General features: G+C 42.1%; 1 protein-coding gene across 6 annotated transcripts in view; it reads left to right on the forward strand.

The window, feature by feature from the left end:
* Window positions 1-25571, forward strand: part of ENOX1 (ecto-NOX disulfide-thiol exchanger 1) — a 749536-nt gene that overhangs the window by 669092 nt on the left and 54873 nt on the right. For all 6 annotated transcript variants that reach the window (XM_049852937.1, XM_049852938.1, XM_049852939.1 and 3 more), the window contains one exon: window positions 6916-6972. In XM_049852937.1, coding sequence (XP_049708894.1) covers window positions 6916-6972 — 57 coding nt within the window. The remainder of the gene's footprint in view (window positions 1-6915; window positions 6973-25571) is intronic.

Raw genomic sequence — 25571 nt, forward strand, 5'->3', positions numbered from 1 at the left:
AAATGGCATCTTTGCTTTTGTCTTTTTTGCAGCAGATTTGCCCAGTGCAATACATTGTTTGATTTCTTGACTGCTGCTTCCATGGGAGAGCCCTGATGATGCAGTGCTTAAGAGCTTGGCTGCTAACCAAAAGGCTGGCAGTTCAAATCCACCAGCCTTAGAAACCCTGTGGGGCAGTTCTACTCTGTCCTATAAGGTCGCTATGAGTCCAAATTAACTCAGTGGCAGCGGGTTTGGTTTGTTGGTTTGGTTTGTTGATTTGGTTTCCTTCCATGGGCATCGATTGTGGATCTAAGTGAAAGGAAATCCTTGACAACTTCACCATTTTCTCCATTTATCATGATGTTGTTTATCGGTCCATTTGTGAGGATTTTTGTTTTCTTTATGTTGATACGTAATCCATATTGGAGGCTGTAGTCTTTGATCTTCGTCAGTGGTTCAAGTCTTCATCACTTTCAGCAAGCAAGGTTATGTCATCTGCACATCACAGATTGTTACTGAGTTGTCTTCGAATCCTGGTAGCCTCAATATTTTTCATACAGTCCAGCTTCTCCAATTATTTACTCAGCATACAGATTAAATAAGTATGGTGAAAGGATACAACCCTGGCACACACCTTTCCAAATTTTAAACCACACAGTGTCCCCTTGTTCTGTTCAAACAACTGCCTCTCGGTCTATATAGAGACTCCTAATGCGCACAATTAAGTGTTCTGGAATTTCCATTCTTCACAATGTTATCCATAATTTACTATGACACACACAGTTGAATGCATTTGCATAGTCAGTAAAACACAGGTAAACATCTTTCTGGTATTTTCTGCTTTCAGCCAAGATCCATCTGAATCAGCAATGATATCACTTGTTCCCTGTTCTCTTCTGAATCCGGCTTAAACTTCTGGCAATTCGCTGCTGTTGGTGTACTGCTGCAACCATTTTTGAATTATCTTCAGCAAAATTTTACTTGCATTTAATAATAATGATATTGTTCAATAACTGCCTCATTCTGTTGGATCACCTGTCTTTGGAGTGGGCACATATATGAATCTCTTTCAGTCGGATGGTCTTGGCATAGACAAGTGAGCACTGCCAGTGCTGCATCTGTTTGTTGAAACATCTCAATTGATATTCTGTCAATTCCTGGAGTCTTGTTTTTCACCAATGCCTTCAGTGAAGCTTGGACTTCTTTCTTCAGTACCATCAGTTCTTGATCATATGCTACCTCTTGAAATGGTTGAAGGCTCACCAATTCTTTTTGGTACAGTGATTCTGTATTCTTTCCGTCTTCTTTTGATGCTTCCTACATCATTTAGTTTTTTGCCCATATAACCGTTCAGTATTACAACTCAGGGCCTGAATTTTTTCTTCCGTCCTTTCAGCTTGAGAAATACCAGGTCTGTTCTTCCCTTTTGGTTTTCTAACTCCAGGTCTTTGCACATTTCATTATAATGCATTTCTTTGTCTTCTCAAGCCATCTTTAAAATCTTTTGTTTAGCTCTTTTACTTCATCATTCCTTTCATTCACTTTAACTATTCTACATTCAAGAGCAAGTTTGAGTCTCTTCTGACTTCCATTTTGCTCTTTTCTTTCTCTTCTGTCTTTTTAGTGACCTTTTGCTTTCTTCATGTATGATGTCCTTGATGTCATTCCAGAACTCATCTGGTCTTTGATCATAAGTGTTCAGTGCATCACATCTGTCCTTGAGATGGTCTCTAAATTCAGGTGGAATATACTCAAGATCATACTTTGGCTCTTGTGAACTTTTTAAAATTATCTTCAGTTTCAACTTCAACTTGCGTATGAGTAATTAATGGTTTGTTCTGCAGTCAGCCCTTGGCCTTGTTCTGATGATACTGAGTTTCTCCATCATCTCTTTCCACAGATGTAGTTGATTTTGATTCCATCTGGTGAGGTCCACATATATAGTTACCGTTTACGTTGTTGAAAAAAGATATTTCCAATGAATAGGTCACTGGTCTTGCAAAATTCTGACATACAATCTCTGGCATTGTTTCTAACACCAAGGCCATGTTTTCCAACCACTGATCCTTCTTCTCTGTTGCAAGCTTTTACATTTCAATCACTAGTAATTATCAATGTATCTTGATTGCATGTTTGATTAATTTCAGACTCCAGAAGTTGGTAAAAATCTTCAGTTTCTTCATCTTTGGCATTAGTCATTGATGTATAAATTTGAATAATATTCATATTAATTGGTCTTCTTTGTGGAACTATGGATATTATCCTATCACTGATAGCCTTATACATCAGGATAGATCTTGAAACGTTCTTTTTGATGATGAATGCAATTCCATTCCCCTTCAGTTTGTCATTCCCAGCATAGTAGACCATATTGTTGTCCAATTCAGAATGACCAACACCTGTCCATTTCAGTCACTAACACCTAGGATATTGATCTTCAAGCTTTTCATTTCATTTTTGACAGCTTCCAATATTTCTAGATTCATACTTCATACATTCCACATTTTGATTATTAATGGACGTTTGCAGCTGTTTCTTCTCATTTCAAGTCACGCCACATCAGCAAATGAAAGTCCTGAAAGCTTGTCTCCATCTACATTGACTCTACTTTGAGGAGGCAGCTCTTTCCAGTTGTATTTTGAGTGCCTTCCAACCTGAGGGGCTCATATTTCAGCACAGTATCAGACAATGTTTTGCTGCTATTTTTATGGTTTTCAGTGGACAGTTTTTTCTTAAGTGGATCTCTAGGTTCTTCTTCCTAGTTTGTGTCAGTCTGAAAGCCCCACTGAAACCTGTCCACCATGGGTAACCCTGCTTGTATTTGAAATACCAATGGCATAGCTTCCAGCATCACAGGAACATGCAAGCCACCACAGTATGACAAACTGACAGACGAATTGACTCAAATTCACAATGACCTACCATCTCGTCAACAACTTGTTGTTGTTGTTGGGTGCCATCAATGCAATTCCAACTCACAGCAGCCCCATGTGACAGAATAGAACTGCCCCATATAGACTTACTATGAGTTGGAATTGACTCAACAGCAGCATGTTTGGGTTTTTTTTGTTTTTCTGGGGGTGGTGGTTATAGGGTTTTTTTGGCCTGTAATCTGGAGGGAAGCAGATCACCAGTCATTCTCCCATGGAGCTGCTGGTGGATTCAAGCCACCAACCTTTCAGTTAGCAGTCAAGCATTTAACTGTTGTGCCACCATAGCTCCTTGATCACCTAGGGTACGGAAAATCACTGTCCTCTCCTCCTTTATATCCTTAAAAGACACCCAACAAAGTAGAGCTGATGTGGTCTCAGTTTGCTCATGATCAAACAGACACATCTCCGAGATTTTTTTTGTTTTATGCTCCCTCACTCCCTGAATTTTTTCTTTTAGATAACTTTAACTGAGGTGGGAGAGGTGAATTTCTCTTTTCTCTAAATGACCTAAATCCTTTATTATTATTTGAATTCCAAGCCCCAGTCATAAAAATGGGTTCTGAGCTTTGCAGAAAGTTTTGATGGATTTCTTCTTATGGCATGCATTTTTAAAGAGCAAAGTGCACACACAGGTGTTGGTGAAACGTCACACTCCACTCTCCATTGCTTAAAAAAAAAAGAGGATAACATGAAGAGGATTCAGAACAACTAAAATCATTAAAGACCTAGGAAACATTCTGAGAAGAAAGCAGTTTTAAAACTGCAGTGCTAATTTAAATGGGATGGTTCTTTTCAAGCAAAAGCACTGAGAAGGTGTAAGTCTAAGGGATCGCCAAGTGCGTTTGGGTTCTCTCGCCACCATCAGACTCTGTCACCTGCTCCTCCTTGCAGCTGGGAGCATGTAACATGTGTGTTCCTTCCATGCCCCTGCAGTCAGCCACCCACACACATGTGTTTAACAACACTCCTCTTCCCTCCATGAGTGTTGCCTTATGAGGCTCTCCTTGGATTTGTGAAGAGCGACTACCTGTGCGGAGTCCCTGAGTGATGCAAACACTTAATGCACTTTGCTGCTAACCAAAAGGTTGGAAGTTTGAGCCTACCCAGAGGTGTCTCAGAAGAAAGGCCTGGTAAAAATCAGCTGTTGCAAACCCTGTGGAGCACAGTTCTACAGGTGAGATCGCCATGGGTTGGAGTTGTCTGGATGGCTACTTGAACTGGAAAACTACTTACATAAACACTTCTTGATTGCTTGCATAGACGCAGCCTAAACAAACGGCCTCACCCCTGGAGATCCTGAGTTGTACAGTCATGGGGCCACTGGCCTAAGTGATCACTTCACGGGCAGAGGGTCTTGCTGTTATCCACACAGTCACAGCCACAGGTTTCAGTGGAGCTTCCAGACTAAGGCAGACTATACCCTTCTCCTTGAGGTCTCCCGTGCTGTTCAAAGCGACTGTCACTTGATGGGAATCCTGACTAAACAATGATCATTCAGCCCACCCGCTCCAGGGAGGACAGGCCCATTCCTCAAGCCCTCCACGATGTTCCCAGCTTCCCCTTTTAATAACATGGCTGCTTCTCTCAGTCCCTTCAGGCCCCTCTAGCTCCTGCCTTTTATTTCCTTTACATAGTGGTAGCTTCCTACATCTGGAGCTGATTCACAAATGCAGGTATCATAAGTTAAGATATTCATCCCCTCTATTTGGGGGACAAGGCCAGTGGTGGTTCAGTGGTGGAATTCTTGCTTCCAATGTGGGAGACTCAGGTTTGAGTCCCAGCCAACGCAACTCATGCGCAGCCACCACTCGTCTGCCAACAGAGGCTTGCATGTTGCTATGATGCTGAACAGGTTTCAGTGGAGTTTCCAGACTAAGACTAGGAAGAAAGGCTGGTGATCTGCTTCTGAAAATCAGCCAGTGAAAACCCTGTTCATCACAATGGTCTGGTCATGTTGTGGTTGGGGTCATCATGAGTCAGAGGCTGACTTGGCAGCAGCTAACAACAACAACATCTGGGGGAGAGGGGCAGCTGTCTGGGCTCCCCAGAGCAGCCAGAGGAGAGGAGAACAGGGAGCATGCCAGTTAGGGGCAAAGCAGGGGCTGGCCTGGAGCTTTCGCTGTAAGGAGAGGGCAGGCTGGAGGAGGCAGGTTTGCTCCGGCAGTTCTGAGGAAGAGAGCAGAACGGTAAACAAGACAGTAGACAGTGGTGTGAGAGCAAGTGAGTGACAGAGAAAGAGAGGGCAGAGATAAGGGGAAACATAGAGTGGGAAGACCGGAGTTTATTTAAAAGGAGGAAGGAGAGTAACACATGTTTATGGCAGTGAACCAGTCAGGTGGAAGAGGCTTTAACTAAATCATGGCTTTACCTCTGCTGAAAAATTACAAAACTTTCTGAGCTAACCCCACTCTGACTCACTGAAGTACAAGTTATAGGGCCTCCTATGGGATGAGCAGAGGGTGCTGATGAAGAGGGAGAAGATGGGAACACCTAAGATAGGAAAACCTGAGGCAGAAAACCAGAGGGTTTTGAGTCCTTTTGTGCCCTGTGATAACAGACGGTGTCCCCGCCACTCTGCGGCACTCTGTATTTCATGTACTCCTCATGTGCCCAAGCTCCCTTGCATCTGGTCTGTGTGCACACAGCAGTGACGTGTGTTGTCCTGAAGAACAGTGGGGTGGAATGATGTAAAAGGAGCCCTGGTGGTACAGTGGTTAAGCACTCAGCTGCTAACCTAAATGTCGGCAATTCAAACCCACCAGCTGCTCTGCAGGAAAAAGATGTGGCAGTCTGTTTCTGTAAAGCCTTGGAAACCCTATGGGGCAGTTCTACTATATCCTGTAGGGTCACTGTGAGTCAGAATTGACTCGTTGGCAACGAGTTTTTGGGTTGGGAGTGATGTGAAAATGAGCTGAGGCGTCTTTGGTTTACAAACAGCTGCCCCTACTCAGTCCCCTCACGTTACCATTTCTTGGGCAAAGCCCCTCTCCTGGCACGGGGAGCTGCGCCCTTCTTGCTGAGAGTTAGAGGTTCCCTTGAAAAGCTAAAGAAGCTTTTGTTTTAACATGCACAGATAGCCAGAAAGAGCCAATGTTCCAAATCAAACATATTGATGGTATATGTGCATTTATTTTCTGTCAAACTTTAAGTATTTATTTCCCGCCATGAGTACTTTATATTTGGCATAAAAAATATGACTGAGGAGGTGCCACTTCCCAAATGTCATAAGCCAGGGAGAAATACCAGCAAGCAGCTGGAGGGCTTGCATGCTCTTTGCCCTCACTCTCTGTCTCCAAGTAACTGTTTTGAGTCGGGCTAGGATAAAATGCCAATGAAAGGTTTTCTGGAATCTTCCGATAACTGCTTACTTTTAAGCCTTGTGAGACAGAGTAGTGTTTCCTGATGTTCACTGTTCAAAATCTCATTTGAGAAGCGGTGTTTCTTCTAATGCTTCGGTGGCCAAGGAGCTGGCTTCCCAATGCCTTCTCTACAAAAAGAAGCAACTGGCCTCCGGAAACAATGGCGGTCATTCAGATCCGTTCTAACGGAAGACACGTACAGTAGCACTGCAGCACAGGAAACAGCCGAGAACACATCATTCATGAGTGATCATTACTACAACACCATTTAGCTGGTGGCAACTTGCAAACGCTGCAGAGTTTAAATTACATGACGAGGAAATGAAATCATTTATTATTCTTAAGAGCCAATTTTATACCTTTTATGCCTATAGAACTGCTTTCTAATCTTATTATTTAAAAAATAATGACCGGGATCCATTTATTTTTTGCCAGCCATCAAGCTTCATAAAATATTGGTCTCAAACTGGTTTCAAAAAGACCTGTTAGAATGATATGCTCCATCTGGTTTTCCTCGTAGGAAGTTTTATAAAGTGCAACCTCAGATAAATCAGAGTTAACAAGATGATATACACTTAATAGATATGCTTGCTTATTCATTTGCTTTTTCTGTGTTTTTTTTTTTTTCTTAAACTTTGCAGCTCAAAGGTACCAAGGAATCGGTTGAGACCAATGGCCACAGCCACGAGGACACAAATGTAGGTACCACAGACCTGGCATTTGCTTTTCTTATTTGATGTTGGTCAGATGCCCGTGGGGAGTGGTGCTTTATTTAGAGTATAAAGGAAATCAGAGGCCCTGCCTCTCAGTGGCTTATTAAGATTATTGCTTATAGTTTAGCAATAAAGTATGGCATATACCACTGCTGTCATTAGCTTAGGTCCCTGGGTGGCACGAATGATTTGCACATGCCTACCAATAGAAAGGTTGGTGGTTTGAATCCACCTAGCAGTGCTGTGGAAGAAAGGCCTGGTGATCTGCTTCCATAAGATTACAGCCATTGAAAACCCTGTGGAGCACAGTTCTACTCCGACACACATGGAGTCACCATGAGTCAGAACTGACTCAAAGGCAACAGGGTATTGTTAGCTTAGGTTACCAAATGTCAATTGAGAAGTACTCGAGTCAATCCCTATAATCAAAAATTCTAATCTCAGGGACTTTGTTTGAGCCCTTGATACTTCCAAAGCTGAAAAGGAATGATGTCCTGGAAGGGCAAATGGAGCAAGATCTCACAGAGTGATAAGCTGTACAGTGAAACCTGTGAGAGCTGGAACTCGATGGGACTGCCTCATTTTTCCGGGTCTGTCTAGTTTTCTGTCTTTGACAGGGTGCAGTCTTACCATGTTTTTATCACTCATTTTGGCGGAAAATATTTGAGTTTTCCTTCTCTGACAGGTTTCTGCCTTACACAGTTTCCAGCTTTTGCAGGTTTTATATACATACACATACACATACACATACACATACACATACACATACACATACACATACACATACACATACACATACACATACACATACACATACACATACACATACACATACACATACACATACACATACACATACACATACACATACACATACACATACACATACACATATACATAATGTTTTCCTGCCAGTGAAGATGGTGATGAAATGATTGACATGCTGAAAAAGGGTCTCAGAGAAATCTCTTTCCCCAAGAATAGGCTGTGACACTATATCTCTCTTCTTTTTCTGACCCAGATAGACCCTTGGTAGAATATAATGGTGGTTGTTGTTAGCTACCGTTGAGTTGGCCCCTGACTCGTGGTGACCACATGCACAATGGAACTAAATGCTGCCCAGTCCTGTGCCATCCCCACAAGTAGACATGGGTTGGACCATGTGATCCATAGGGTTTTCATTGGCTGATTTTCAGAAGTAGATCACCCGGCCTTTCTTCCTAGTCCACCTTAGTCTAGAAGCTCTGCTGAAGCCTGGTTAGCATCATAGCAACTAGCAAGCCTCCACTGGGAAGTTCTTTAACCTCAGATGGAATATTATATCATGAAGATCATTGTTTCTTTTCATGCTTGATGATTTTAGTTTATCTGTATTTTTTTTTAATCTCTCTGATATCTGTATGTATATGATTACCCTCATATAGAAAATGCTTACAAAGCAGTTCTTTTCACATAACACAGAATCAGACATGGTAATGAATGCCTGATTAAACTAGAGCTAGGAGAAATTATACATTTCATGTTCACCCTTGTTTTAATTATATACAGCAGAAAGCCTGACATTCGGGGCACAAGAAAACCCTCTTCATAATTACTGTTCCTATCAAGCAGGTATTTAACATGTGCTGTTTATTGAGAACCTATGAGGCACATGGTGCTCTGCCAAGTGCTCTGTGGGTGTGTGGCAGGGTGTGGAATATAAAAAATATAAGACTTGATGTCTACCCTCAGGGAATTTATGACCAAGCTAAGGGAAAAAGGAATGTATGGGCAATGTGTAAGAGGATGTGATAAGTGTAGAGGAAGCTGAGGAAGCTGGAATGTGATACAGTTTAAACTCTGGACTTTGCCACTTATTAACCGTGTCTTAACCTCCCTGAGCTTCACTTTCCTCAAAGACTCATCATATTATTGTAATGCACTAAAATCCTCCCGTTGCCGTTGAGTTGATTCCAACTCATGGCGACTCCAAGTGATACAGAGTAGAACTGATCCATAGGGTTTTCTTGGCTGTAATCTTTTTGGAAGCAGAATGCCAGGACTTTCTTCTGTAGCATCGCTGGGTGGGTTTGAACCACTGGCCTTTGGGTTAATAGTTGAGCACAAACCATTTGTGCCACCCAGGGATCTCTGTGAAAACTTTCAGATAATGTTAGTGTGGTTCCTTTGTGCTAGGTAGTCAGGAAAGGCTTCCTGGATCTATGGGATTTGGGTTTGGTTTCAAAGAATGATAGGATTTAGAAAGTCGAAGGTTGGGGCTGTTCGTACAAAGTTCTCCATAGACAGTATTGTGATATAAGTAGAGTTTGTCTTTCCACTCCACTACCTTATTATCCCCATTCTTACCCTAAAACACTTCACCCCAGTCCTGTCTTCCAGGGACACATTACTACCAATCTGTGAGCCAAATCCTTTCCTTTCCCCTCAGGTTAATCCCTCTGTGCCTTCCTAGGAGGCTGCTGGCTGATCCAGTGAGATGAAGTGTCAGTGTGCCTCAATTTCCTCTTCTGTAAAGTGGGGATGTTATTACTTACCTTTTTTCCCTTAAGGCTTGTTGTGAGAAGCAAAAGCTGCAGAACTACTTCGTTATTGTGAGGTTCTGACTAAGATGTTACTATTATAAACTTATCTGCTGATTGGATAAATTACATAATGCACATAGAGAACCCTAGCACAATGTCTAGCTTATAGGCCCTTGTTTCATAAATGTTAAAAGGTAGATAGATACATAGGCGCCATTGAGTGGACTCTAAGCAATAACAAGCTTATGTACAATGTTACCTGGTCCTGTATTACTCTCACAATCACCAGCATATTCAAGTCCATTGTTGCAGCTATTGTGCCAATCCATCTCACCAACGGACTCCCTCGCCCTCACTGGCCCTGTGCTTCACCAAACATCATGTCCTTCTCTAGCTATGGATCCCTCCTGATGACATGTCCAAAGCAAATGTTCTATTATGATCCATAAGGTTTTTACTGGCTAGTTTTTGGAAGTAGATCACTGGGCCTTTCTTGCTAGTGTGTCTTCGTCTAAGCTCCACTGAAACCTGGCTACTTTAAGTGACCCTGCTGGTATTTGAAATGCCAGTGGCATAGCTCCCAGCATCACGCAAACATGTAAGCCACCATAGTACAAGAAGCTGACAGACAGGCAGTGGATGCTGAAAGGCATTTGTTATTAAATGGAAACAGTGCAAAGAGATAATAATCTCTGAGGTCTTTGTCCCTTCTCAAGTAACACTTTTAGCTTTTAAAGGTATCTCTCCAGAGTCCATGATGTGGCCTCTCCAATCAACTCAAAGAAATGACTGTTAAGAGATGGGGTTCAGGCCAAGTAAAGGTGAAGAGCATCACCACCTTACCAGAGGTGGGGAGATATCTGTGGAATGAGAGAACCTGGGAGTGCTTGCCCTTCACCGGTGGTGGCCACTTCCCTCGCTGGGCAGAGGGCTAGGCTAGTTACTACACTCTCTGCCAGCTTTTTTAGAGGGTTTCCAGTAGGTAGGTTATTTACTTGTCCTTCTCTTTCCTGTCTACAGTATAGTCTTTTTCTGGGAATTTTCCTAGTACCAGCACTAGGGTTATGTGAAAGAAAAGAAATAACCATCAGTTATTTTGGCCACCTGTCAGGAGCTCTAGCTAAATATTTTGCAAAGATATTTTTAAATGTCTGAAATGAAGTCTGTGTCTCACCTGAAGTTTCCACACAGCCCTGTAGTAGTCAGAAGAGACCAGGCTTCCAAACCAGACTGACAGGGCTGGAAATCCATATTGATCCCTGCCTCACTGTGTGCCAGGGCAAGTCATTTGACCTTTCAGAACTTCTGTCTCCTCATCTGTCAGTCTGTCAGTCTGTTAAGTGAAACCATGTACCTGAGCATCTGACCCAGAGTACATACTCAATAAGCGTTAATTCCCTCTGCATGCGTCCCTAGTGTTTAATACAGCAGGCAGTACTTGGGCAGGATGAATTTTAATATAGATCCCAAGGTTTAAAGCCCCTGGCCCAGAGGTATTGACTGAGATGTATGGATTTATTTTCAGTATAACTGTTTACAAGTGAGTATAGGAATTTTATATATTACCATTTAATAATAATAATTATACAGGGGATTGATGTTGGCTTATCTGGGTATTCTTGTGAGGGCTGACAATTGCTTTTTAAAAACAATGTATCTGATTATACAAGTAAAAAGAAAAAGTTGGGATGAATCTCAAAAATTACAGAAAAGAGCATATTTACTTATCTGCTGCTGTAGTGACCCTGTAGGACAGAGTAGAACTGCCCCCATAGGGTTTCCAAGGCTGTAATCTTCAGGGATGGTTTAAAATCAGAAAAGGTGTGTGCCAGGGTTGTATCCTTTCACCATACTTATTCATTCTGTGTGCTGAGCAAATAATCTGAGAAGCTGGACTTTATGAAGAAGAACACAGCATCAGGATTGGAGGAAGGCTCATTAACAGCCTGTGATATGCAGATAACACAACCTTGCTTGCTGAAAGTGAAGAGGACTTGAAGCACTTACTGAGGGAGATGAAAGACTACAGCCTTTAGTATGAGTTACACCTCAGCATAGGGGAAACAAAAATTCTCATAGCTGGACCAATAACCAACATCATGATAAACGGAATTAAAGTTGTCAAGGATTTCATTTTACTTGGATCCACAATCAACACCCATGGAGGCAGCAGTCAAGAAATCGAACAACATATTACATTGGGCAAATCTGCTGCAAAAGGCCTTTTTAAAGTGTTAAAAAGCAAAGATATCACTTTGAGAACCAAGGTGCGCCTGACCCAAGCCATGGTATTTTCAGTTGCCCCATATGCATGTGGAAGCTGGACAATGAATAAGGAAGACCAAAAAAGAATAGATGCATTTGAATTACCGTATTGGCAAAGAATGTTGAATATGGACTTCCAGAAGAAAAAATAAATCTGTTGTCTTAGTTATCTAGTGCTGCTATAACAGAAATACCATAGTGAAGTAGGCTAAAAGTCCAAATTCCAGGTGTCAGCTCCAGGGGAAGCCTTTCTCTCTCTGTCAGCCTTCTCATCAATCTTCCCACAGGCTAGGAGTTTCTCTGCACAGGCACCCCAGGTCCAAAGGAGGCACTCTGCTCCTGGCACTGCTTTCTTGGCGGTATAAGGTCCCCTGCCTCTCTGATCGCTTCTTTCTTTTATATCTCAAGACATTGCTTCAAGACACAATATAATCTTGTAGATTGAGTCCTGCCTTATTAACACAACTGCCACGCATCCTCCCTCATTAACATCATAGAGGTAGGATTTACAACATTTAGGAAATCACACAGTACCGGGAATCGTGGCCTAGCCAAACTGATACGTGCATTTTTTGGGGGGACGTGATTCAATCCATGACATCTATCTTGGAAGAAGTACAGCCAGAATGCTCCTTAGAAGGGAAAATGGTGAGACTTCCTACTCACATACTTTGGATATGTTATCAGGAGGGGCCAGTCTCTGGAGAAGACATCATGCTGGGTAAAGTAGAAAGTCAGCAAAAAAGAGGAAGACCGTCAACGATATGGACTGACACAGTGGCTGCAACAGTGGGCTCAAACATAGTGACGATTGTGAGGATGGCAAAGGACGGGGCAGCGTTTCGTTCTGTTGTGCATGGAGTCTCTATGAGTCGGAACCTAAGTTGACAGCACCTAACAACAACAACAATAACACAGTCTTTACAGAAGTAGACTGCTACATCTTTCTCCAGTGGAGCAGCTGTTGGGTTGAACCCCTGACTTTTCAGTTAGCAGCCAAGTACTTAACTACTGCATGATCAGCGCTGCTGGTGGTAAAGAAAAATAACCTAGTATCTCATTACTCTGAGATACCACTATTTACACTTTATGTTAGTTATTTCTGGTCAGGTACGGGTGCATGACCAGAGGGAAAAGCCCATAAAAAAATGAATAAATAAATGTTATCATATTGTCTTCAGTTTTGCACCTTTTTGATTTCTCATTTAAACAATAAGTATTTTTTCTGTCACCAAATATTCCTCAGACACGATTCGTAATGGCTGCATGATGTAGGTATGAAATAATTGAACCACTCTCCTATGTGTTAGGTGCTAAACTTCCCGTTTTTTTACTATTATAAACAATGCTGTAATTAACAGGCCCATAAATTTTGGTCTGCATCTCTCCTATTTGTTGCTGGGGGATTCTGTATATTCATAGCTGTGTCGTGAAGGCTGGCATAGAGCTGCAGACTTCTGGAATTGCTAGGCATTTGGAATGTTAGTGCAGCAGATGTACCTCTGCGTGGTGGTACCTGTTAGCTGTCCTGAAGGGTTCCACTGTGAGGCATGTCGAGTCTTGCAGTATACTAGCTCCTTTCTTACGTCTCAAGAGTCTCCTAGTTGATGCGATACTAGCCACACCTAGATTTCATCTGTTACTATGACTTTTTTTATTGTTTTACACTGTATTGAGCTACAGCAGTATCTGACCAACACCTTTTCTGGTACAGTCTGGCATCTGTATTCGTGGATTCCACATCCATGGACTCAGCCAACCTCAGACTGAAAATATTTGAAAAAAAGGCTCCAAAAAGCAAAACTTGACTTTGCCACACCGAGCACTATACTAAATGCACACAAACGAAGTGATGCATGGGCATACCCTGCTGTAGCCTCCGCCATCTCTCAGATCCTCAGTCTCTCTCCAGCACTCATCATTCGAGCATTGTTCGCCAGGCGTCTCATTCCTTTGCTTCTTGTGTTGTGTGTACTCTGTTTCTGTGGGGAAATAGCTCCTGAAAAGCAGTTAAGTAGTCAAACCAATCCCTCAGAGCCTAAAAGGGATAGCATTTCACAACTATTTACGTAGCATTTACATTGTACTACGTATTATAAGTAATCTAGAGATGATTTAAAGTATAGTTGAGGATGTGTGTAGGTTATGTGCAAATTCTATGCCATTTTACATAAGGGACTTGAGTATCTATGGATTTTGGTATCCGCAAGGTCCTGGAACCAATCCCCCATGGATACCAAGGGGTAACTGTATCCTTAAGATCCCAAAACAGATACATTCTTAAAAAGCATAACCCTTATGTCTGTATCAGGAGTCCCTGGGTAGCACAAACTGTTAACTGCTCAGCTACTAACCTAAAGGTTGGCAGTTCAAAACCACCCAGAAGCCCCTTGGAAGAAAGACCTGATGATCTGCTTCCAAAAGGTCACAGCCATTGAAAACCCTATGGAGCAGTTCTACCCTGACACACATGGGGTCGCCTTGAGTTGGAATCAACTCAACAGCAGGTGATTTGGTTTTCGGTTTGTCCACGTATCACAAGATCTTCTGCAAGCTCATACCCATGAGAAGTTTTCCAAAGGCTAATTTAAAATCGTTATGACCAGAAACCGAGGCCAGCTGCAAAGGCATTGCTCACCGAGACTACTGCACTTACTTATCTTAAATAGATTTTTCTTTGACCTTGGAACTGGTATATTAATGACAGTTGGGCAGTCCAACCTCTTAAGTGTACCCAAGTTTAGTACTAGCCTTCATCCCAGTTCCTTTAGCGGTATCAGTTATTCCAGACCCAATTTTCTTTCCTGAAAGCAAAGCTATGAATTTTCTTTTGACCTCTGATGCTTAGCTGTCTGCTGATCCCTAGACCTGCCAAATAACTCGCCTGAACCCCTGGTAATTACCTGTAACATATACCAAAGTCTTAAGTTGAGATGCCCTGTTTTCATCGTGCATCTTGTTTGATGGCCTTTCTCCCAGAGGTATCACCTCCTCCGATCCGAACGTGTGTAAGTTTGATAAGAAAGTGGAGTGAACAGGAAGGATGGAAGAAATGAACAAATCGGTGAAGTCAAACACAGTGGCAGCTCAAGCCTGCAGTGTATAGGGAATGGTTTTGGCTAAAAGGTCTGCATGAATTATCTTTCCTCTCATCCTCGTTTCTCTTAGAGGAAAGCTGCTACCCCACACCCTCTCTTTGCACAATTCAGGCTCACACGCTAGGGTTAACAAAACCATCTGCAGTCTGTAAAGAGGTTTAATTTGTGATCCTGAAGGTTACCACTGTCAAACAGAACAACCTTCCCACCCAACAATAAAGCAGAAAAACAAAAGAAAAAAGACTTCCGGTTTTTCATATTGCCTCCATAAGAAAGTAAATCTTCAGGCTTGTCTTTAAATCTGTCAGAGTAAAGATGTTAGGAGCGTGTAGAAGAGATACTGGGAGAAGAACATTCTTCAAGTTTAGCACAACCTAGCAGAAAGCTATTGTTAACTATGTATTTTAATGATGTATGTATGGGAACCTCAGCAAGAGCTAAGTTCTTTACCTAGTTTCAGAAAGGGATGTTCAACCTTTAGGAAGCTAAGCATGAAAGATAACACATACTGGCACATGAAACAAGGTGAGAGAGAAAGAGGAAAAACCTGCAGGGAAATGGGATCAGATACTCAAAGTCTTCCCTTAGAGGAAATTCATGCTCTTTCCTCCCATCATGACTTGCTACCTGGTCTTATAAAACCAGTTGCTGTCGACCCCAACTGATGCAACTTCATGTGTGTCAAAGTAGACTGCACTCCGTAGGTTGTCAGTTGCTGATTTTTCGGAAGTAGGTCACCAGGCCTTTCTTCCAAGGTGCCTCTTGATGGAGTCAAACCTTCATCCTTTTGGTTAGCACCCAAGCATGTTAACCATTTACACCACCCAGGGACTCGCTGCCTAATCTTGTTGTCATTAGATGCCATCCAGCGGCTCTGACTCATGTCAGCCCTAGGTATAACAGAACAAAACCACGCCATCCTCACAGTCTTTGCTATGTTTGAGCCCATTGTTGCAGCCACTGTTCAATCCGTCTCATTGAGGGTCTTCCGTTTTTTCCCGTGGGCTCTATCAAAGGGAAAATAAGCCTCTGATCCAACAAGGACTAAGCAGAGCAGAGCTGGAGTGTCAGCCTAAAGATGTCACAGTTCTTTCAGCTGTCTCCTCACGGCCTGTCATCTCATGCCCTCAGTTTGTGTTCTAACACAGCCTGCCCTCCCCTTTTTATTCAGTAAATCAACAGCCATCCCCTGAGGGAGGCAGCAGAGTGTAGTGGTTAAGAACAGACCCTGAAGCCAGACGGCCTGGTTTCAACCCGGCTTTGCCTCCATTTGTCTCACCCCTAAAACAAGGATAATACTTGCACCTACCTCAAAGGGTTGTTGTGAGCATTTCTTAGCACTATTGACATGATCAGTGTATGTCAGGTATTATTATCGCTCCAGCCTTCTGCACAGTAGGCGTTATGCTGGGTTCAGGAGACCCATTGGTGGGAATACAGATGTGATTCTTGCCCCACATGGAGCTGAGTCCCTCTCCGTGTGGGCTACCCTTTTCAAAATGTGCTTGTCCTTTCTTCATTTCATCGGGCACACTCTCTGCCTTCTGGTCAATATCACAGTGGAGAGTAATGGGTTCATGATCATTTATTTACATGTGTCCAGGAACTCTCCAGAAACAAGACCTTTATCAGAAGGATTGGCTCTGTGGAGAGAGGAGTCTGGTGGGTGTCGGGTCTGATTTGTGGGTACATAGAGAACTTTTAGACCCTTGAAGAGCCCACCTGGAAAGCAAGTAGCGGCCATTTTATCTTCCCTTCAGGGAGAGAGTAACCCACATCTGTAGATGCCTGATGTTGCCCTTGCTCTGTAGAAGCTTGAAATCCATATTGACAAGTGGTAGGGGCAGGGGGAATGGCTTTCATGGGTCTAATATTTCTTCTACCCTGTAATATGCTACCCTATTCACATCTGAAACACTCGCACCCAGAGCCTGGCCATCTCCTCAGGTTACGCTTCCTGTAGCATTATTGCTTTTTTCCTTCTGATTCATCATTCACACCCTCTATGAAGAACAAACAAATCATTCTTACAAGGAATACAACTACAGTGCTCCTTAGCAGCAAGGAAGGAAAGACTTCTTATTCACTTTAGATACGTCATCAGGAAAGACCATTCACTAGAAAAGAACATCACGTTCAGTAAAGCAGAGGGTCAGCGAAAACAAGGGAAACCTTCAATGAGATGGACTGACACGGTAGCCACAACAGCAGACTCAAACACACCGATGATCCTGACGAGGGCACAGGACCGAGCAACATTTTGTTCTGTTATACACATCAGGTTGCCTTAAGTCAGAGCTGAGTCAACAGCAGCTAGCAACAACGGTACATCCCCCCTCCTAACCCTCAGTACACAATGGTTAAACGCTTGGATGGTAACTGAAAGGTTGGCAGCTCAAACCTCACTTCAAACCCACCAGTGGCTCCATATGATCTGTTGCTGTAAAGATAATAACCTAGGAAACCCTACAGGGTAGTTCCACTCTGTCATATAGGGTCACTATGAGTCGGAATCGACTCAACAGCACACAGCAGCAACCCCCAGTGCAACTTCCTTCTTCTAGCGAGGTTACCATTTTTCTGCTGTGAATTAACCTCATTTTCTCCCATCTGCTGGCAAACCATAATCCATCCAAAAAAAAAAAAAAAAAACCCACACATGTCCCAACCCAGCGCCCTTGAAAAGGAGGGATGACTGGAAGAGATCCTACTGTGTACACTGCTATTCTGACATGTGCAGAACTCCAAGGAAGGGTTGGGAATTTGCCACCAAAAGTAGGCAGAAGCTTGCCTGCCCCAAGTTTAGGGCTCTTAAACCTTGTTTCCAGTAAATACTCAAAAGAAATTTCTTTACTAAGCTAACACCATTGTGTTTCCACAACTGGAGCATGTGGCTAGAGTTTGTCCTTTTTGTAAGGACAGGAGCCGGTAGTACTTGTTTGGCCATGAGTGGATTTGGGAGCATGCAACAGGATTAGTACCTGTTTAATAAAGTGGACATGTTGGATTTAGAGAAGTAAAATACCTTCTTCCTCCAGACTGGGTTAGAGAAAAACGAGCAAAGGAAACATAAATTTCATCTCTGTGTGAAATCATCTGACATGGACATGGATACCTATATAGCTGAAACCGTGGTCCGAACTCTGAAAGTTAACTATTTTGAAGACTGATGTATGCTTTCAGAAAGGTTAAGTGTGATACTCCTATCTGGTGGCAAAGCAAAAGCAATGGTTCAGAACGGAATATTGGTGACTTTGATAGACCCAATACACATACATGTAAATGCACACAAATACTCTTATCTTAAAAGTGCCATTTTCTTTTTGCAGAAATTTTGGAAAATACAGAAACATATAAGCCAAAAATAATCATCTGCAATCTCACCACTCAGAAATTAGTGTTTCTGGTTCTTTGTGTTTCCTTTATCTTTGCCTATGTGGACAAATATGTGTTTCTACCAGGCTTTTAGCATATAATATGGGCAGTTTTACAGTCTACATTTTTTCTTTTAAATCATGAGCATTTTCCTATGCCATTAAGTAGAATTTTTTTAATGTGATTTTTAGTGACTGCTTAATATTTCATGCTGCAGATATATTTCATTAGTCCTTGCCATGAGACTTTAAATATTATTTGTTTTGATTTTATGGATAGTATGCAATGAATGTTATTTAACACATGTTGGTTAATTCATCCACCACTTAAACACTTTTAAGATGGGGAAGTTTTTGCATTTGATTGGGACTTGGGGATACAAGGAGATCCACAGTTTCTTCAAAAAGGTGAAACTTCATCTCCCACATGGCAAGTGACAAAATAAACAGCCATTAATAATGTTTGCATACTCCCACATGGAAAGGATTCAGCTCCTCAACAGGAGAGACCCAAGAGTATTTGCATTCAAATGGATTGTGTGTACTTCATAAAATAATGTAGAAGAGCAGAATTTATGTTCCTCAGGAGCCACTGAGCTTCTATACTTTTGTTTATATTATTAAAAATATCAAATGTCCTGCAATGATGTCCACACCCCTAATTTCTCCTGCACCACCCATCTGTCAGTTTGTCCTACTGTGATAGATTGCGTGTTGCTGGAATCCTAGAAGCTATGCCACTGGTATTTCAAATACCAGCAGGGTCACCCATGGTAGACAGGTTTCAGTGGAGCTTCCAGACAAAGGCAAACTGGGAGGAAAGGCCTGATGTTCTCCTTCTGAAAATCAGCCAGTGAAAACCTTCTGGATCACAACAGAACACTGTCCAATTTTCTTGCTTTGGACACATCGTCAGGAGGGATCAATCTCTGGAAGAGGACTTCACATTTGGTGAAGTAGAGGGCCAGGGAGGGAGACCTTTGGTGAGAGGGACTGGCACAGTAGCCGCAAGGATGGACTTGAACATGCCAGCAATTATGAGGATGACACAGGACTAGGCAATGTTTTGTTTGGTTGCACATAAGGTCACCATAAGTCAGTATCTACTCAACAGCTGCAATCTATCTCTTAGTTTCTCCTAAGCACACCAGAGGCCTGAAGGAAAGAGGACTAAAATAAACCAACCAGTCCTGGGCAAGGGCCGGGTAGACTCACCATCTGGAGCTCTGGTCTTGCTCGTGTATTCCCTGCTCAGCGCCTCCTGGCTTTCCTGGGATAGCTTGTTCATTTCCAGACCTCATCCATCATGTTGCTGCATAACTCTATTGAGCTGTGGCATTTCTCTGAGGAAATACATACAAAGAAGAAAAGTAGGTGGAAAAGTGGGGAGGAGAAAAAAAGGGAGAGAAGGGAGGGAAAGACTGTAACAGGAAGGGTTTTCCTAACTTTCATCAGTCCCTACTGCCCATCAGCGTTTCTCCACCAACCATGGCAGAAGCAGAACAACAGGCTTCACCTTCACATGGCCAGCCCCCACGCCCAGTTCTGGTGGTGACACCCACCTTCACCAGAGGTGTGTGTGTGGTTGGCGTGAATACACACCCTTAATGAAAAGTTTATCCAAAAATAAGGCACTTGTGATTGAAGCTAGAGTCCTGATGTTGATCTGCATATAAAATATTGGTGAGCTTCCTGCAGGAGCAACAAAGGTTGGACTTGGAAATAAATATGTGTAGAGTACCTACGGCAAAATGAAGTGTGTCCTAATCCTGCCAGCTTCAAAACTCTGCCCAACCCTGTTAAAGACTCCTCTCCCCCATCCTCTCCCTTCCCTCTCAGGGGCCTAATGGGTGAGACTCATCCCTGGCTGTAAGCTCACTCCCACCAACCACAGCTTCACCTCCCTCCTTTCTGATCTCCCCACTGTGCCCAGAAAGACACCCATGCAAGCTGCTCGCCCAGGTGGCCATCCCTCCCATTTGCAGCCTCCTGTAACTGGGCATTACCATCAAACCTCCAAGAAGGTGGCAAAGCTCGCACCTGTGGCTTAATTCTAACTTAGGATCTTGTGAAATTTCAGGACTTCACAAATTGCACCTCAGTGTGAATACCCTCTGTTAGGAATTGAGTTGCGCCCCCAAAAAAAGCATGTGTTGTAAATCCTAAATCCCTGTATCTGTGGATGCAATCCCATTTGGGAATAGGACTTTCTTTGTTAATGAGACCGTATCAGTGTAGGGTATGTCTTAAACCAACCGCCTTTGAGATATAAAAAGAGCGGATTAGGCATAGAGAGAGAAGCACAGGGGGAGATGCACACCACGTGAAGATTGCCAAGGAACTGAGGAACAGAAACTGAAAAGAGACAAAGACCTTCCCCCAGAGAAAGCCTTCCCCTGGAGTCGGCACCCTGAATTCGGACTCCTAAACTGTGAGAGAATAAATTTCTGTTCGTTAAAGCCACCCCCCTGTGGTATTTATGTTACAGCAGTACTAAGAGACTGAGATACCCTCCATGTATTCCTAATTCAGGGAGAGCAGAAGCTGAACTTGGAGTGAAAACCGTTGCCCAGAGGAAGAGCCATTGACATACTTTGTTATATTTTAAAGTCAGGTGTTCTCTAGAAAGACAGAGATTCTCCTGAAATAAATGAGCTTGCAGTTCTTAGCTGTGCAGACGTTGGAGCAGGGAGTTCTCTGCCTGCCCCCCTCTTTTGGCAGCAGCCTGCTTATAAACATCTGGAGAGCCACTGAGAGACTTGCAGGCAGTGACTGGCCAGGTATACAGCAGCCATTCTCCAAAAACTCTGCAGCTTCCCCTAGAAAACTCATCAGCCATAGAACACTTAATAGTTTTTTTTTTTTTTCAGATTTCTGTTCATTTAATTTCTTTTTTTCCAAGAAAATCCGCTAGGCCTCAGCCTTTCAGTCCCGAGATTGCCCTTGTAGTGGAGCGAGGTGGTGGCTGTGATGAACTTCATCGCTGTCCTTTTTTATTTTTATGTCAGCTTCCCCATTAGATTACCAAATGACTTTCTTTGTCTGGACAATTTCCAGACTGTTCAGGGTATGCTGATGAGCTACTTATGTTTATGAGACTTCAGAATGCAATTTGCACAGGCAATTTCTTTCCATGCCAACTTTGAGAAACATTGCTTGAAACTGTGTGAAAGGTCTGCAAGTGCCATCTGTATAAAGCCCGATACCTGTATAAGGGTAATTCCCTGCCCCTCTCTCGACACACGCATACATGCGTACATACACGTGCAGGCGTGCACACTTGCATAACACAGATGTCTCACAACTTTCAGTTTATATATTGTTCCTTATATTCTATATAATAATATTTAAATCCTTCCCCTCAGCAAGAACGGAATAACTGTTGGCCTGGTATCCTGAATAAATGGGTTTAGTCAACAAGTCTGGTTCAGCTAGGGGCACAGTCATTAAAAATTGAAAATAATTAAATTTTTTATTGATAGTTGAGCTGTCTTTCAGCTATCATGCCATCATTTTTGCCAGCAATGCAAATCTCACCTGTTTTCAAGGCCAGCTTAATTCCCATTTACTGGGATCTTACTCAAGTAACCCAGCCCAAATCAATTACCGTCTTCTCTAAATTCCCACAGTATTTATCATCCTTACAAGTATTTTGAACAACCCAATTACGATGGGACAATCTCCCCATCCAGAGTCCCTGGGTGGTGCAAATGGTTAACATGCTTGGCTGCTAACCAAAGGGTTGGAAGTTTGAGTCTACCAAGAGATGCCTTGGAAGAAAGGCCTGGTGATCAGCTTTTGAAAAAAAAAATCAGCCATTGAAAACTCTATGGAGCATAGTTCTACTCTGACACACATGGGGTTGCCATGAGTTGGAATTGACACAAATGCAACTGGTTTATCTCCCCAGCTCAAGTGTAAGTTCCTTAAGGGCAGGGAATTTGTATCCTTTACAGGACCTAACACAGTAATGAACCTGTGCAGGTGAGGTACCTTTGTAATACATTTATACTCTTTACCAACTGATAGTTGAATTGATGTAGAAATTCCAACAGTCTCAGAGCGCTCTGTGAATCAGTTTGGCCCAGTTAGTTGAGAGAGGCAAACACTCCCTTCTCTGTATTATCTGCAGGCGACCTGATCTTGGAGATAAGCACATTTCATTCCAGTTAACTTCAAGTTTTTGAGGACAGAATCCATTATTATTCATCTTCGAATCCCATTGTCTAGCTCAAAGCCGGTCATATAGCAAGCACCCTTTGCCTTCGAGTTGATTCCGACTCATAGCAACCCTAAGGACAGAGAGTATAACTTTCCCATAGGGTTTCCAAGGCTGTTATCTTTATGGAAGCAGACTGCCACATCTTTCTTCCACAGAGCGGCTAGTGGATTCAGACCACCAACCTTTCGGTTAGCAGCTGAGTGCTTAACCACTGCGCCACCAGGACTTTTTGTCATATAGTAGATGAAGAATAAATACTTGGTGAATGAAAGAGTGGTAGGGGCTCAATAAATTCCAAGCAAATAATACCGAACTGAGGTGTCCAGATACCTTATTTAGTCTAAATATTGAACTTTGCTGCTTCTCAACCCCCCAGAAGAATAAATACATTTGTTGCCAGACTCTGGCTCATAAGGAATCACATGACTTTGGAGGGCACACAAGAGATAGGTAGACCGACAACAAGCCATTCCTAGTCTGTCCACCCCAGTCCATGAGCTGGGTCGCACAGCGTTGCAGACACAGTGCCCTCTGTTGGGAGTGTACACGGGTCACCACGTAGTCACTGTGCTCCAGGAGCACATAGCCCATTGAGGAGATATCATACAGCCGAAAAGGTAAATCACAGAAGGTTGGCTTCTGTCTTCTCAGTAAGGGAAAAGGCTCAGTGTAGGATTAGGGACTTGGACAAAGTGGACGAGTTGTGGATCCCTGAGATGTAGCACAGAGTCACAGCAGACTGCAGGCTCTGGAGTCTGAAGCCAGCTTCGTAAACGTAAGAAAGCTACTTGCCTTATTTGTGCCTTAGTTTTTTCGTCTGTAAAATGAGGATAATGACAGTACCAGAACCTGGCACCTAGTAAACATTCAATAAGGGCTCATTCTTAATATTTCCATCATCACTGTTTTCATGTAATTTATTCATTTATTTTTATTCCTCAGAGGACCTCAAATTCTACATCCATCATGCACCATACATGAGCAATCCAGAGCACTTAGTTCTTGGGCTATTTCTCGTGTATGGCTTGTACAGAAAGGCAGTGAGGAGAGAGAGTTGGATTTGGGTTTATATGGGCTTAGGAGGACCATGTAATGTTTAGCAAGATCTCACACTGTGCTAGGCAAACCTGTGAAATTAAATTTTATTTTAATTATAATCAAATGCCTCTCTTTCCCATTTATCAGATGGCACTGTATCTATTCCCCATGACCTAATTTACCACTATAAAGGTCAAAAAAACTCTTAAATTTTTATATTATCATTAGTAACGTAAACTCAGCAGGTGAAAATTATGATAGCGGGTGCTTTGTAGTGGAGAAAAATAAGAAATGTCATACTGAGAAATGGTCTGAGAAAATAACATGCCAAGAGCACCATAATGCAATTAATCTTCACCAGCAATAGAGTCAGCATCATACAAGATACATCAAACAGACTAGTTTTGGATGCACATACATACATTTAAAAGTATTTCACTTTAGTTTCTTCTGTTTGCTGCTCCATTTTTACTGGTTGAGGAGATTTTTCATGTCAGTATGTTTTCAGCTCTGAGGGGTATGGACTTGGGTAGATATAACAGTGTGGGTTGCATTTTTTACATATTGAAGAGAAAAACACAGCTATTTTTGATACCCTGTGTAGTTTTTCATCTGGTAAAGTCTACAGTGGCATATGGTAAAACTAGAAATAAAATACCACAATCTAGCATTTAAACAATGAATGGAATCATTGAAATACAAAAGGTTTTTTCTCTCTCTCTCTTTTAGATCATTTTTATTTAATATGGCTGTCACAGCAGTAGGCCAAAGAAAGCCATTGAATTGCCAGTTGGAGACCACAGTTAAAGCGTGGCTGAACTGTGATGGCCATAACCAAGTTATGATACAGGCGGCAGCAATGCTCTCAGTATTTAATGGGAAACATTTAAGAAATTGAAATTACCCTTTCCTATCAGAAAGTCTCTCTTCTACTATTAGAAGTATATGTGGCATAATCTTATTTTTCAAAGAAAGTAAACCACAAAAATATTGCACATGGCTTCCGTAATTAATGTCACTGAATTGTACATCTAAAAAAATGGTTCAAATGGCAAATATTTTGTTATATATATTTCACCACAATAAATATATTTTTAAAAGTCTGCTATGAACAAGGCAAAGACAAATATATATATACACATATATCCCCATGACATATTTATTGTATGATATATATGTGTGTATGTATGTATATAGAGAGAGGGGGTTATATATAAGACATAAAAGGTAAATGTCTGAATGGTAATAGTGCTTCTGTCTGGGTAGTAGAATTTCAAATAATTTTATTTTGTTTTTGCTCATCTGAATTTTTTCAGTTTTCTGCAGTGAATATACACATACATATAGACTCTCACACACATATTTGTAATGAGAAAACCGATAAAATTTACTATTCAGAATTAAAGTGAGCTGAAGAAATGTCTCCTCTCTATAGAAAGGAAAGGCTGATAGTTTGGTCTCCAAAATATATGTTAATATTTAAATTATGAACATATTGAAAAAATATAAAATAATAATAGATACAAACTAACAATTAAATCTTTACCTTCTTTAGTCTAAGCTATACAGTATTTTACTTTAAAACAATGCTACAACGAACGCACTGAAGACCAAGGTAATGTAGAATACCTGTCTTAGTTATCTAGTGCTGCTCTCTGACGCTGCTGTGACAGAATACCACAAGTGGGTGGCTTTAACAAACAGAAATTTATTTTCTCACAGTTTAGGAAGCTAGAAGTCAGAATTCAGGGCTCCGGCTCTAGGGGAAGGCTTTTTCTCTCTGTCGGCTCAGGGGGAAGGTCCTTGTCTCTTAGCTTTTGTTCCCTAGTTCCTCCATGATGCTTGGCTTCTACCTCCCCCCATTTCTGCTTGTTTAATATCTTTTATATCTCAGAATGATTGACTCAAGACATATCCTCCACTAATCCTGCCTCATTATTGTAACAAAGACAACCCATTCCCAAATGGGATTAGGACCACAGGCAGAAAGGTTAGGATTTACAACACATATTTTGGGGGTAACAATTCAATCCATAACAATACTCAAAGTTGTTATATTACTGTT

The sequence above is a fragment of the Elephas maximus genome, chromosome 14 (assembly GCF_024166365.1).
Source record: "Elephas maximus indicus isolate mEleMax1 chromosome 14, mEleMax1 primary haplotype, whole genome shotgun sequence".
Taxonomy (NCBI): domain Eukaryota; kingdom Metazoa; phylum Chordata; class Mammalia; order Proboscidea; family Elephantidae; genus Elephas; species Elephas maximus.